The 13,909-nt window shown below is 39.4% G+C and overlaps 1 protein-coding gene across 8 annotated transcripts in view; it reads left to right on the forward strand.

The window, feature by feature from the left end:
* NCKAP5 (NCK associated protein 5) overlaps positions 1 to 13,909 on the forward strand; it is a 431,207-nt gene that overhangs the window by 232,047 nt on the left and 185,251 nt on the right. For all 8 annotated transcript variants that reach the window (XM_032189919.1, XM_032189920.1, XM_032189918.1 and 5 more), the window contains exon 5: positions 12,773 to 12,906. In XM_032189919.1, coding sequence (XP_032045810.1) covers positions 12,773 to 12,906 — 134 coding nt within the window. The remainder of the gene's footprint in view (positions 1 to 12,772; positions 12,907 to 13,909) is intronic.

Consider the following 13,909-nt stretch of genomic DNA (forward strand, 5'->3'; position numbering starts at 1 on the left):
TGGTTGGACCAGTGAACAAATGAAAAACACGATGCAAACTTGTTGTTTTTTTTCTTTTCTCTTTTTTTTTTTTTATTTCAAGTTCTTCCATCTACCAGGCTTGCAAACTCAGTCTGGCCTCTGCAAGTGATGTCAGTTCTTCTGGATGAGTGCATCATCAGCCCTCATAAAGATTTTGCAGTGGCAGCTCGGTTAAAAATACCAGTTAAGACGTGCCAGCCAACAAAAAATGCACCGTATTTCCCCATTGCTTACCGCAGTGCCTGCAGTGCTTAAGGAGTGAAAACGATAGAGGTCCATTCGTCAGAAAACTAAAGCAATAGGCCTCTGGAATACGTGCATGAAACAGCTGAGTAAATAAGGTGCCTTTTTTTGCAGTTACTTACCAGCCATAAATGGACTCTTCAAGTGAACACAGAAAAAATTGTAATAAGATCTGACATGTTCATGAGCAATGCTGTAGAGCCTGGGAAATAGAAATGCTAGATGGAAAGGTAGCTAGGAGCAAAACAGTGTTGCCGGAGGTGTTGAGTGTGTCAGCTGAGAAAGGCAAAAAGAAGTGTGTCTGGAAACTAACATATCAGCATATCCCAGATCCGCGGGGGCTTGGTGGCACTGCAGATGTTTCTGAGCCACTTCTGACAATCGTTATGATCAGTTCTGCATCTCCCGTCCTCCCAGTTCTTGTTTAGCCTGACGTCTACTTCAGTTAACTTCTTGATATCCCATTTATTAGCAGAAAATACGAATACATTCATGAGAAGTTCAGAGAGGGAAGAAATGCTAACTGTCCCTAGCATCAGGGCAGGGAACGCATGCTACTCCCTGCTTCTGCGTAAATACCAGAGGTCCCCAGAGCAGTGAAGCACAGTTCCGCTGGCCTTTCCCATTAGAGCAAATAAAACTCTTAGAAGTTATTTATTTATTTTAATGCTTATCCTGTGCTCTGCTGCTTACCTCCTATCTCTCTAACCCAGCTCCAAGTGGGAAATGCTTGGTTCAGCCATGTGCCTGTTTGTTCTGTGAGCACCCAGCTGTAGAAAAGAAGCCATTCTTATCATCTAACGAACATGTTGGTCAGTTACAGGGGAAAAAAAAAACCAAACACGTTTGCTTTGGGCATAGGCTCGCGTTCATTTCAGATAAGCAGAAGTAATTTACGCTGTGACAGTAACCCCCAGCAGAGGTGGCGAGGTCACGGCACTGCTCCGTCGCCTGCCTCTGCGCACAGGGGACTTCAAAGCTCGTTTGGCGGTGGGCTGGCAGCCACGGAGGTGTCAGTCCGTCACAGTTCACGTGCTGAGCAATACCCTGTTATGCCTCTATTAGCGGTTCCAAGAGTGAATTATAAGTGTAAGGATTTTTGTGTTTGGGCTGGAATCCATAGCTGCTGGGAACGGCAGCCAGCATTACCTGTGGTTTGACCTAGCCCAGAGAGGTGCTGCTCTGGGTCGTGCCTGCAGCCATGAAGCGTAAGCCACACGGTGCTTGTTAAGCGATGAAGACACTGCACAGCTATGTGGATTGGACTGTAATTAATCTTGGGGATTAATCAGCTTGGAGAAGTTGATTGGTTTCTGATGGCCGATAAGTCCTGGTGCTAATCACAAGTTAATGAAAATAGCACTGAACAAAGTAGCACAGTACTGTAATAAGGTTCTCCTTTGTTCTTTATGGGACTTTATTTTTTCTTTCTATGAAATCACAACAGTGCTTAGGCTGGAACTTCATCTAAACTGACAGCAATTATCTACTACTTAACTATAAAACACAGCTGTGCCCTATCAAAAATTAAATGTCATCTGAGCATGTGCAACTGTGGAAACAACCCTCTGTCATACGGCCAGACCTGTGTGTTCAGTGCTAGTTCTGCCCCCGTCAGGTCCTGTGAGGACAGGTACCTTCTGACCCGTCCTTCCGCCAGCAGAAGGAACATCAGAAGGGCACACTACTCTTGTTTTTGGTTCCTGTCTTGCTCTTTTTACTCTTCTACTTTGTTTGCCCTTTGCCCAGCACAGCAGCAGAAAGCAAGCATAAAGCAGAGACCTGTCTGCTGCTGGCAGCTCCAGCCCCAAGCAATACCAGCCTCACCACGGCTCTTCCTTCAGGTTCTGCTGGCCTTCTCAAGGACGTGGTCAACGAGAACAGTGAAAATGGCTGGTATTCATTCCTCAGTTCCTTCCTCTGCCTCCAGAAGGGATGGGTAACTCTCTGCAGCCGAGTTTTTGAGCAGCAGAGGAAAATGTGGAAGAGTTCATGTTTGTCTCTGTTGGTTGTAGAATGGTAACAGTAAAGAAACATCAACGTTTTAATTAAATGTTTTGCTGGCCTACTGGTTTTCTTGCCAAAAGACTCTTCCCTAAGTGAGAGTTTTCTTTATTTACAAACTTCCGTGACTTTTTTTTTTTTTTTCTAGATAGTTGTTTTGAAAGCATTGCTGTAGGGCACAAAACAACACGTAAAGCACTTGAGAGAACTTTAGTCAATGTTCTGCCTGCGCTGCAAGTTAAAATAGCATTAAAAAAAAAAAAAAATCCCATGTCTGTACTTAGTTAGACATCTTAATATAATCATGTCACCTTATCAAAAAAATGTGTAGCAAAGAGCTTGGAATTATAATCAGCTATTAAAACTTAACGTGTGTTAGGGGAGAAAAAAATTTCCATTACATTACATATTACTTGCACTGGTTCTCATTTTGGTATTGACAGAAGTTTGTTCTGCACGCTTCTGAATACTAGGTATTCATATGAGTTATCTCTGTCTTAATACTGTTTCGAAGTTTTTACTTGATCTTGAAAAACATTACATTATGTTTAATTTAGGGAAATGAAATTTCTTTAATTACTGTCTGTTGAAGCTATTAAAAGCTCAATTAAATTTGCAAATTCATTTTTGAAAAGCATTATCATTTTAAGATTAATAATTAAAAAAAAAAAAAAAAAACTTGATCTGTGTGGGACTTCCTTGTTCACTAAGAGTATTCTCTTTACACTCGTCCCCTGTGAGGAAATAATATATCCAAAATGGAAAAAGAATTAGGCTGAGAACGGAGGATCAATGCCAGTCTTGGAAATTGGGCTATCAGTTGTGAATTTGAGTGAACAGCAGTTGTTGTATGATGGAGACAGGATTAAAAATAAAAAAATAAAATAAAAATCCTTGCCTTTGTTCAACTTTGAAAACGTGATCTGGAGATGATCTTTAAGAAGTTCTAGCTAATGGTGGCTGCTAGGGATGCAGGTGGTTCACCTCCATAAAGCGTGTCTGCAAATGGTGCGAGTCGCTGTGGTCGATTGGGTGTAACCCAATAGACATCTACAGGTGTGACTCCAGGAAAGGTGGTAAAAGAAAAGTCAACCATATACTTGCCTTCAGTTGATTCTGGAAGACTAGGAGTGGGTTTTCGTGTTGGTGTTGGTTTTTATTTTACTATATTTTCAATGGCAATTCCAATTTTCTGTGGCCTTTGTTGCATGTTTCACAGAATTAACGAGCTGTTGGCAGTAAGAGCTTCCTTTCTGAGGAGTGGCCATAGTTGTCGAAGGAGATGGGCAGGCAGTAGTGCTAGCCATCTAGCTCTGCGTTGAAAGGCTTTATGAATTATTCTGTTAAAAAAATCTGTAAAATAAATGTTACAACTCCAACTATATATACAGCGCTGCTCGTGTAATAGCCTGCCTAATTCAGATTAATTGTAGGCTTGCAATGATAAAGGAGCTTCAGCACAGCAGTTATTCTGTTGTACAGATGCAATTAAATCTATATCAGTGCAGCATAAATAATGCTAAATTAAGTTGCTGTCCTGCCACATGGTGGCAATTTTGAGCTACTGCACAATGAAAGGCAGCGTTACTTTATTCGGAAGTAGTAACCATACCAAGAAAGTGTTTCTAATTTACTTGAATTGCTCTGGAGCAGTGTTATCACCCAAGAATATAACGTCTGTAAACTACTGTCACTAAAATATCACTAGTAATAATAAATGTTTCCTATCCTGCTATTCATCTCAGAGCCAAGCAAAGCCTGAAGTTTACATCTGGTAGTCACGGAACACACGCGCTACTCTGTTATGGGGCAAAAGGGAGAGATCTATCAGCATATTAAAACTTAATAGTGAAAAATAAATTATTTGCTTGAAATTACTCACTTTAACTGTGTATAAGGCAGTTTTAGGAAATGCTAATACAAATTATTTAGTGCCAATTAGATTTTCCTGGCTTATTCGGGGCAGCTTGTCATTTTGGGAGCAGAATCCTATTCCAGAGAGTCATCATTTTTTCTTACTGGAATGAAAGAGCTAGAAGATACCAGCCTAAAATTCGGAGATGCTTTTTATGCTGTTTATATCTTGCTGTTGCAGAGCTTTAGTGGGAATAAGGTTAGGAAAAATGATTACATCGTGAAATAATTGGGGAAAAAAATTAGAGATGTAACATAAGTCAAAGAATTGTCTTCTTAAGCCTCTGTGGTACAAGCCTCTATCAGATGAAAGGGTAATTCATTTTGATTACAAAGCAACGACATAATTTTACCCTTAAGTTTATTTTGAAGAGATGGGGAAATAAAGCTACCTCTCCCTCCATGAACCCTCCAAGTGCTTAAGTTATTACTGTTTATATCTTAATGCTTCACAGTGGTTTAAAAACACCTATAACTTCATCACTGGGAAAGCTTTGAGTGTTTAAGAGTATTTGTCAGTTTTCCCAGTATAGCTGGAAACATTAATAAAGGACAAAGGCATATTAACTGCCACTGTTGGAAAGTTCTGGCTTCAATAGCTGGCTGATTTAATAAAGTCTTGTTACAGTAAAATGATTCAGCTGTAAGCAGCCTGTTAAAATTGTAATAAGTACAATAAGCAATGCACTTCTTTTTTTTCTGTTCGTTGGGGTAGTGTTTTTTCATGCTGTCAAAGTCCGCTACAAGGAAAGCTGCAGTGTGCTGCAAAGTTGTTTGTCAGTGCCTTGGTTTATTTTTGCAGAGAAGTATTGATTACAGAATGAGAAACATTTGGTTTAACAGCGATCGATGAGGAGCAAACAAAGGACACTGAAGTTTCACTCATTTTAATTTGAACAAAAGTACAGTACCTGGTACAATTTATGATGGAGTAACAAATGGCATCTACTCTCTCTATTCTTATAATCATGATTCTTTCCTGTCATCTGTGAATGAAGTAAGTTTAGACAGAGGACCTTAGTCTCCTGTGAGCTGGGTTTGGGACCAGGTTGCACAAAGGGAATTTGATGGAAAGGTCCCGCCTCACGTGGGAGCCCTGGGCTTTGGGCTCTAGGTAATGGGGGTTCAGGTGTCTTCTGTGGACAAGAGGCACTTGATCAAATACTGTTTGATTACTATGTTTTATATTGGGGGAATTAAATACTCACTGCATCAGGAAAAGTTACCCTGTTAAAGTAACCAACTAAGAGATGAAGTCACAAATTCCAGTTTCCATTTCAATTAATATTTCACACTTAATTCTTGGAAAACAGAAGTGTTCCACCAGCGAGGGGATGGGGGCTAGCCCTCCTCATCCCCCTTTCCTTACTCCATGCTGTTCCATGGCTGCTGCCTGAAGCAGGCTTTCAAAAAGTGGAGTGTAAGTGTCTAGCTCCTCTCAGGCAGAAGAAAAACTTAAAGGTTTTTACTTCCTTATCTTAATGAGTATATCTTTACATTTTGAGTATGCTTTTCACCTAGTATGGAGCTACCACTATCTCTTCATGCTTCCCAGGCCATTTGCCTGTGTGTGCATAGGGACTGGAGGCAGTGATGGAAGGAAGGTCTTGGGGCAGAGAGCCCACATCTGGGTTTAGACCGATGTGACCTGTCCCAGGCTTCTTGCACATCATCTTGAACAGGCAATTTATATTTCTGTGCACACCTTCCTGACAGTAATTTTCCAAACCCTCGTATATGTTGCAGCACAGCCTTTATATTGATGAATGTCCTTATGTTTGTATCCTGCCCAGTGAGCTGGAATCCACTAATTTGGGTAAGAGGCTCCAGAGTTACCGAATGCTGATATGACAGTGATTGCAGTATGCAGCACACTCTGAACACCCCCAGCACTACTGCGTTGGTACAGATAGTCCCCAGTATTATAGCAAAATAGTGTTTCTGAGTACTTTGAATATATGTATAACAGTATTGGGCATTGACTTGCTCTAAAAACTGATTTGCAGAATTTTAATGTGCTTCTAGTAGCTATTTGTTTGCTTGTTTGTTTTTTTTTTTTGTTGTTGTCTGCTTCCTCCAGTTGATCCTCAGGCTGGTACCATGTTTTTTTTTCCAGACCAGGCTGTGATTCTATTAAATTATTACTCTTAATGCAAGGTATCAGATGCTTATCATCAAAAATTGTATAAGAACTTACAGAAGGACTCACTTCAGGTTAGCACTGACTTAGTGGTGCTGCAGACTGTATACAACAATAACAAAAAAATGTATTATTTTCTCCACCTCATTTAAATTCAGTGCAAAGTAACTGTTTGAAATCAATATTAATTATACAGAAATTGTAGCCCTCTTTAGCAAATGCTTAAAAATAGTTAAAAAATTAATGTGCAGGTTAATAGCCCGATTTAGAGCAACATTAAGCCTGTGTTAAGTATACTGATGTCGACTTTTTTTGACAAAATTGTTCTCTGATGTTAACGTGATTGGTAGTGCCATAGTAGTACCATCTTATGATACACTGGGAAAGCAATGAACAAATTCAAGAAGAAAGAGGAATCTTGCTTCTGTGTAAACAGCAGCCCATTTTACTACTTAGGAATTAATCTTAAATATGAGGGGAGGTTCCATTTGTGCCTCCTTTAAGACATCTTTCGCATTTGAGCTGAGCAGTCCTGTAACACCCGTCTGTTTGTAAGAAGGGCTAAACAGAAGAAGGAGGGGCCACTTTCTGTGGTGCTGTCGGGCTGACTCCCTTTTGAACACCTACAACCTGTCCAGCACGCATGGCATGTGTAGGCCAAATGCCTTGAGTATTTCACTTGCAGGTGTCTATAGTTTTAAATCTTGATGCACAGCCATGTTTTTAAAAGAGAGATAATATTATTGATCAATGGAGTAGTATGATTTTTATGTGAAAGATAACTAGCAAAGTTAAAAATAAACTATTTTGGTGTGGTGGGGTCCTTCAACAGGACTGGGGAGAAAACAAGATGGAAAAGCTCCGGGGCTGAGGTTAGGACAGGGAGATCACATGCCAATTACCGTCACAGGCAAAACAGACCTGACTCAGGGAAGATCCATTTAATTTATTGCCAATTAAAATAGATCTGGACAGCAAGAAACAAATTTAATCCAACACCTCGGTGCCCTGCAGAGCTTTGTCCTTTCTTAAGTACGTTGAGGCGCCCCCAGGGTGCCTGAGGGGCTCAGCGAGGCTCTGTGGTGGGGCTGGAACTGGCTGGAACCGGATGGAACCAGATGGAAGCATCTGGAACCAGCTGGAACCAGATGGAACTGCCTGGAACCAGCTGGAAGCAGCCGGAGCCAGCTGTGCCCACACAGGGCAGCCCTGGCCTCTCCTCACAGAACCCCCTGCCTGCACCCAGCCGTGCAGGCCCAGCACATCTAACCTACAGAAAACCTACTTTAAGGAAAAGCGAGGTTGTTGGCATGGCACAGTAGGGTGGGGAAGGAGAAAATGTGTGGTTTTTTTTAGTGTTTTATTTATTTATTTATTTATTTATTTATTTATTTATTTATTTTTGAGTGCAAAGATACAAGATCATCAGTACTCGGGAGGGCAGTCAAGTATGTCCAGCAAAAAAAAGTAGGATGAGACTGGAGCATTTTGAAATGAGAAACCTGCTTGAGTTAGGCAAATGCTTGACCCCAGTGAAGAGAGTACTCTGGTAAGTTTTTGTCATGGTAGCCTGCTTTGAGTGACAGGACTGGATTCTGCTTGTTTTATTTGCAATAACGATTAAAGGGGTTTAACTGCAAGTCTCCACATTCAAAGGCATGACTGTTGTCCACATACAAATGTAGGGTTGATAGTGAAATAGCCATGAGTGGAAAAAAAATGGGTAAGAAGGTAGCCTTCCCATACAAAAAAAAGTCACAGTGGGTGTAAAGCTCTCACCAGAAATGAAACCCTGATCGTACAGCCCCTGCCCTGTACAACATGCCCGTGCTCTGCCTTTTGTGGCTGCCACTCGTGCTGTGTACTTTTATTTTTTGTCACTTCTCTGTTTTCCACTGGGTGTTGTAGCATTAGGGGTCATTCAAGAGCTCCAGAGCGGAGATGTTCACACTTGGGTGTAAGGTGGAGGAACCATGTCCTGACATTTGCGACATGGTCCCAGTGAATTACAGGAGATGTAAAGGCTGCATTGGGTCAGTCCTGGGGCCGAGAGCATGGCTACTAACCAGGGACTCTGAAAATAAGCTTTGTCTGTTTGTCTCTTCCTGGAGTGCTGAGGAGCAATTTGGATCTTTCTGTCAAATACATGTCCTAATTTCGGTTGAGCCATAAATAGTTTTCCTGCATTTTGTTTTGATCATGAATCTCACGCTGATTTCTTGCTTAACTTTGAGAAGACGAATTAATGTGTGGTACATGTCCCTGACTGGATGAGAAAGGAAACATTTTGACATGAACATTTCTACAGCTACACAAAAAGGAACTTGTTGACGTGCAAATGCTTGCTCACGAGCATAATGAGCAGCTAGTGAAACTCAAATTGCTCACACGTTCATGAAAAAGTAATTACAAACAGTACTTTTTCAAGTGTTAAAATATTCTAGTACTTAACACAAAAGTATTGGTTGAGCTTGCTAACCCTGACTTTCAGTCTAGTTTGTTCACTTGAAATTTTTGCATATTTGGAAAGCTACCAGAGATCTGACAGGGAGATGTGATGAAAGTGAGGCTATCTGGAGAGGCTGAAAAAGGGGAAACAAGAGTGAGGTAAGGGTTATACTTCTAAGAGGAGAAGGTTATAGCTGTGCGAGGAGAGGCAGCAGGGAAAAGTTTGAGCAGAGCTCGTGGTGAGAAGAAGCTGCAATTAAAGAAGAATTGACAAGTGGGAATACATATCACTTCATTTGAAGATAGCAACGATGTTTCTGGTGTTAAAACATTGATGTTTCACAACACTTTCTTTTTTATTTAACCTTTTCTTCATGTTGCATGCTAATCATATCCCTTTCCAGTAAGCATACATTCAGTATAATAACAGGAACCACTTCTGGCTAGTTCATTTCTTTTCACACACCTTTATTTTGCACAGGAATAAAGTGGTTTTAGCACAGATGAGTTTATAAAGGGTGTTATGACAACGCAAAATTTCTGGAGAATTCAGGGTTGTAGTCTACTTCCAGGGACAAAAAAAAAATCTGTGTTTAGCCTGGCCTTTCAGTGCATGAGGTTCACTTCTCTCTTTTGACTCTTCATTATGGCTTCTATGTGTTTGAATAAAAATGTAGTCACCTTTCCTTGTAGATAAGATCGCTGTTGCTGGGAGCTGCTTACTGTACGTAGAATGTGTGAGTGTTTTGTGTCCTGGAGACTGAAAACTCTCTAAGTGTGGGTGGTGTCTTACTTGTTTTTTCTCCCTTTGGACTCTTTAGTCTTCTCATTCATATGGGAAATTTATTGTAGTTGGGAAGAGAACCTACAATTTCAGGGTCATACGTTAGTACTTTTGTTTCTGGTCTTGTAGAGAGTCTTGTGATTTGCTTGTTATTCATCCCATACCCTCAAAGAAGCATAAGCTTTGTACAGCAAGTTGCTCATATAACTAATACTGTGTCGTGATGCTGGCCCTTGAGGTGACTGAATAAAGACTGGACATTTAACTCAGTCCAGAAGCTCCTTATGCTAAAACATTTAATTCCTATAATATTATTGTTCTTGATAGGTGCATTTGTTACTGCATTACAGATAGTTTTCTTAAGGTAACTCCCACATCCTTTTCTCTTCTTACTCTTCCAAAAAAAAGAAAAAAATCCAGTGGATGTGCTGATCTTTTTGTGTAGGATGATAATGCAGACTTTCCCACCTGAAAATACGAAGTAAGTGGTAGCAACAGCATTCTCTGAACTATCAGCAAGAGGTAAATGAAACCTTGAGATAGCTTACGCTGCCCTTCGACCTGTAGGGGACAGTTTGAATTTGTGAATCTCTGCTGTATATTCTATGTTCTGCTAGAAATTGGTTTTGTGGTTAGTGGTAACATAGCTGAGATGCACAGAGATGCAGCACAGTCATTCTGCAGGGCAGCATCAGCGAAGCTGTACACAACTTAGAAAAGATCCGGGCAGTGATATGGAAGAAAGGACATTCATCTGCTTTTTGAAGTGTCATATTTTGGTAAGAAACGCTGTGAAGTACCCAAAATATTCACAACAACTGTATTTCTCTGTAGTCCTCCCCGTGGAGATGTGGCTTTGTACCTAATATAGAAAGAAGGTTTATCCAAGGACCAAGAGCATGGCCAGTGTAGCAGAGACACGGAGGTTGGTGCTGTATCAGAGGAAGATCATTGTGGCAGTAATGATGCTGGATGAGTGCAGAAGGCATGGCCGAATCTCTGTTCTTCAGCGTGTAACCCAGTGGAGCTGTTCCTGCATCACGAGGCTCAGGCACAGCCTGGTGCTTTGAATTAGCTTGGGCACTCAGAGCAGTTCCTCCAAGGTGGCTTATCAGTTACTGTAGGGACAGTTATTGGGGTTTAAGTCCAATTTCTGTAGTCTTGTAAACTTGTCTTAAGCACTGATTAGTAACCATGCCTTTCTACTGGGTCATTTTCTATGCTATCCTCTGACTCCCTGCAAGCTCCAAGTGTCTCCTTAGCAGCAGCGAAATGCATCTATTAGAAGAGTGTTCAGCAAGTGCCACTGGAACAGCATAATCTTAAAAAATTGGTGTTGATGGAATCAAATCTCAAGAAATTCTAACAGTTTTTAATATTATTCTCATATCACTGGCACAAGTTACTGTTCATGGGACAAATTCTCTTTCTCGAAGGTGCTGTGTGTCTTCTTCTTGGTGCTGAGCACTCTGCTCTTTTCATTTTAGCAGGAACAAAGGATTACTCAGCACCTGTCAGAACGTGGTTATGTAACCGTAAGAACAGAAATGAGATAGTTTAGTTAGAACAATATCTTTATTTTCCAATAATTTGTTTCTCATTTTGCAGTTTTACATTTTCCAGATATTGTGTGTGACTTAATAGACAAACCCCCTCTATTCTCTGAGTAATTCCCCATATTTTTGCACAAGTATGTGGATATTTCATTTAATCCTGTGCAGCCTCCCTTTGTGGCATCTGCTTATTTATCACTGTCTTTAAGATCCCTTTTCCACTTGGTAATGTTCTTATTTTTGGTCCCTTGGTTACCACTATTATAAATTATTATCCAGTAAGATTTATAGCTGTAAGACTTGTACAAATCTTACATACAATCTACGTACAATCTGTACATATCTCTCCCATTTAATGGCTTAACACTAAGATGCCTTTGTTATTTTCTAATGAAAATGTATGTATAATTTCTAGATAGTTTTTTGCAGGTATGTCATGAAAATTTAGGTCAGCAATGGAACTCCATTAGAATGTCAGACAGGCTACAAATCGCAATTCACCAAGCACACAGAAATTTTTTAAAGCATATAGGTGGTGCATCCAGGATAACTTTACAGTAACTTAACCTTTTCTTAGGCAACTAACGCCTTCGTTGGAGGAGTATAATGCAGTACCATGTTAATTGCTTTTTTTTTTAAATTGACTTTTTATCCCATTTAAACGCACAAGGATAAATTTAATTTAATTTAATTTAATTTCTGTGTAACAAGGTCACATGGAAAAGGCTGTGCATATATATTTTTTAAATTAAATTAACATTTTTTATAACTTTTCAGTTTGTTCTACTCCTCCTAAATCACATGTAGCTACTTTTTAAATAGAGTTTTGAAATCATTAGGATGCTTTTCTATGATGTTTTTTTATCTGGATCTGAAGTTTAAAAAAAAAAAAAAAAAAAAAAAAAAAACCAGATACTCCAAGACATATGTCAATATATCCAGGTAGCACAGTATACTTGTTCCTGTAGTTCAAGAATTAGCAACAAGCATAATCTATTTGCCTTTGAGAACTAGCAGTAAAATTAATGGCATTTTTATTCCTCTAATTGTTTGTTTAGATTCCCAGTTTTTACAGACATATTCATATGTTTGTCATAGTATTTCTTTATATAGACTCAAATAGACTCTGTCCTATTCATAGGAATCCTGCCCCTTATTTTTTGGTTTTGTTTATTTGTTTTGTTTTGTCTTATTTTTCTGGTTTGCTTACAGCAATACCAGGGCTGTAGAATCTTGTCCTTCTCTGTTCTTGAGACTGAATCATTAAGGGATGGGTGCAAGTTGTCATCATGACTTGATTCAGGCTTCCTATATCTATCACCAAGCAAGATAGATCACAGATCTTAAATATTTTTGCGAAATTTATTTTGAGTCGAGGTGAAGAAAAAGCACTTGGAAGGAGAGGATGGTGTTTGGTTTTAAATAGCTTTTAAGCTGACTTCAGTAAGTCTGAGCTATGTAAGTGTAGCTCATTGTGATGGGGATACTCTGAAAGGCTCTCAATCCCTCATTTGTTATTCTGTGTATTATTGCCATTCCAAAAATAAAATAAAATGATCGGACTGCATAGTTGAATATCTGATTATTTTTACCAAATTAAATATAAAATTTATCCTAAAAGTGTTTTACATGTACAATTAATAATAACTTTCTGTGGTCTTTCAGCGTGAGAAACTGATACATGAGTTGGAGGAAGAAAGACATTTAAGACTTGAGAGTGAAAAAAGATTACGGGAGGTAACACTGGAGTCAGAGCGTAGCAGAGCTCAGATGCGTGGGCTACAAGAACAGTTTTCCAGGTATGTTGCATAAATAAATTACGTTCAAAATAAGGGAAGAACAAACTTTGATTCAAAAAGACTGATCAAACCTCTTCATAGCTTGAATGGGTGGAATCTAAGGCAAAAAATGCTTTCACTCTGAAGTTCTGTAAACACAGCAGGATTTTGTCAGAATGACTGTTGTGACTGTTCTACATGAGGTAAAATTTAAAAGGCTTATGCCATTTTTCACTATAATGGTGAACATTTTAATTTCCAGGATTTTGTATTGGTTAGAATTCCCGGTAATATTCTAAGATGTACAGGTCTTCACTTCTCAAAATAAGTCCATGTTTGGTTGCTTTTCTGTTAACCAACAGCAGTGGTTTTGATCAATCTCAATAATGACAAAAAAGTGATGCCTTTTACCAGCTGGGTAATCATTCTCCTTGGACAAGCTCAGTGCCTCATCCTGCATTTACTGGAGCAGAGCGTTGTGCTAGGGCAGAGCTCCACGTACAAGGGAGCCAGCCTTGAAAGGGGGATGGAAGACAAACTGTTAATTCAGATGGCCACATTAAGGATTGGAGTTCTTTATTGTTTTTATGAGGCATGATGAGATCTTGTACATCATATAGAATTTTTATTGTTTTTGTCACGTGAACAGAAACAAAACAATCAAAACAGAATTGAAAGAGACAATGGAATTTTATGTTGTATATTTTCCATCAAGATCCAGTATTTTAACTCACTCCCTTAGGTCTCCTTCCCTCAGGCCCTGAAATCATTGAAAAGTTCAAGTTCAGTTTCATATGATGAAAACAAGCTATGGGATGTGTTTTTTCCTTTGGTTGTTGTGTGTGTGTGTGTTTTGGGTTTTTTTAAGGCTTTCTTTTTAAAAAATTTGTTTAGTTCTTGGGGTTTTTTTTGCTCAGTGTCTGCCATGCTGATCCTCTATCTGAGATTGGGTTTCTAGGCAACGACAAAAAAGCAGTTAATAGCAATAATAAAATTTGTTCTGATCTGTTATTTTGTTTTTGGA

Source organism: Aythya fuligula, chromosome 6 (assembly GCF_009819795.1).
Source record: "Aythya fuligula isolate bAytFul2 chromosome 6, bAytFul2.pri, whole genome shotgun sequence".
NCBI lineage: Eukaryota > Metazoa > Chordata > Aves > Anseriformes > Anatidae > Aythya > Aythya fuligula.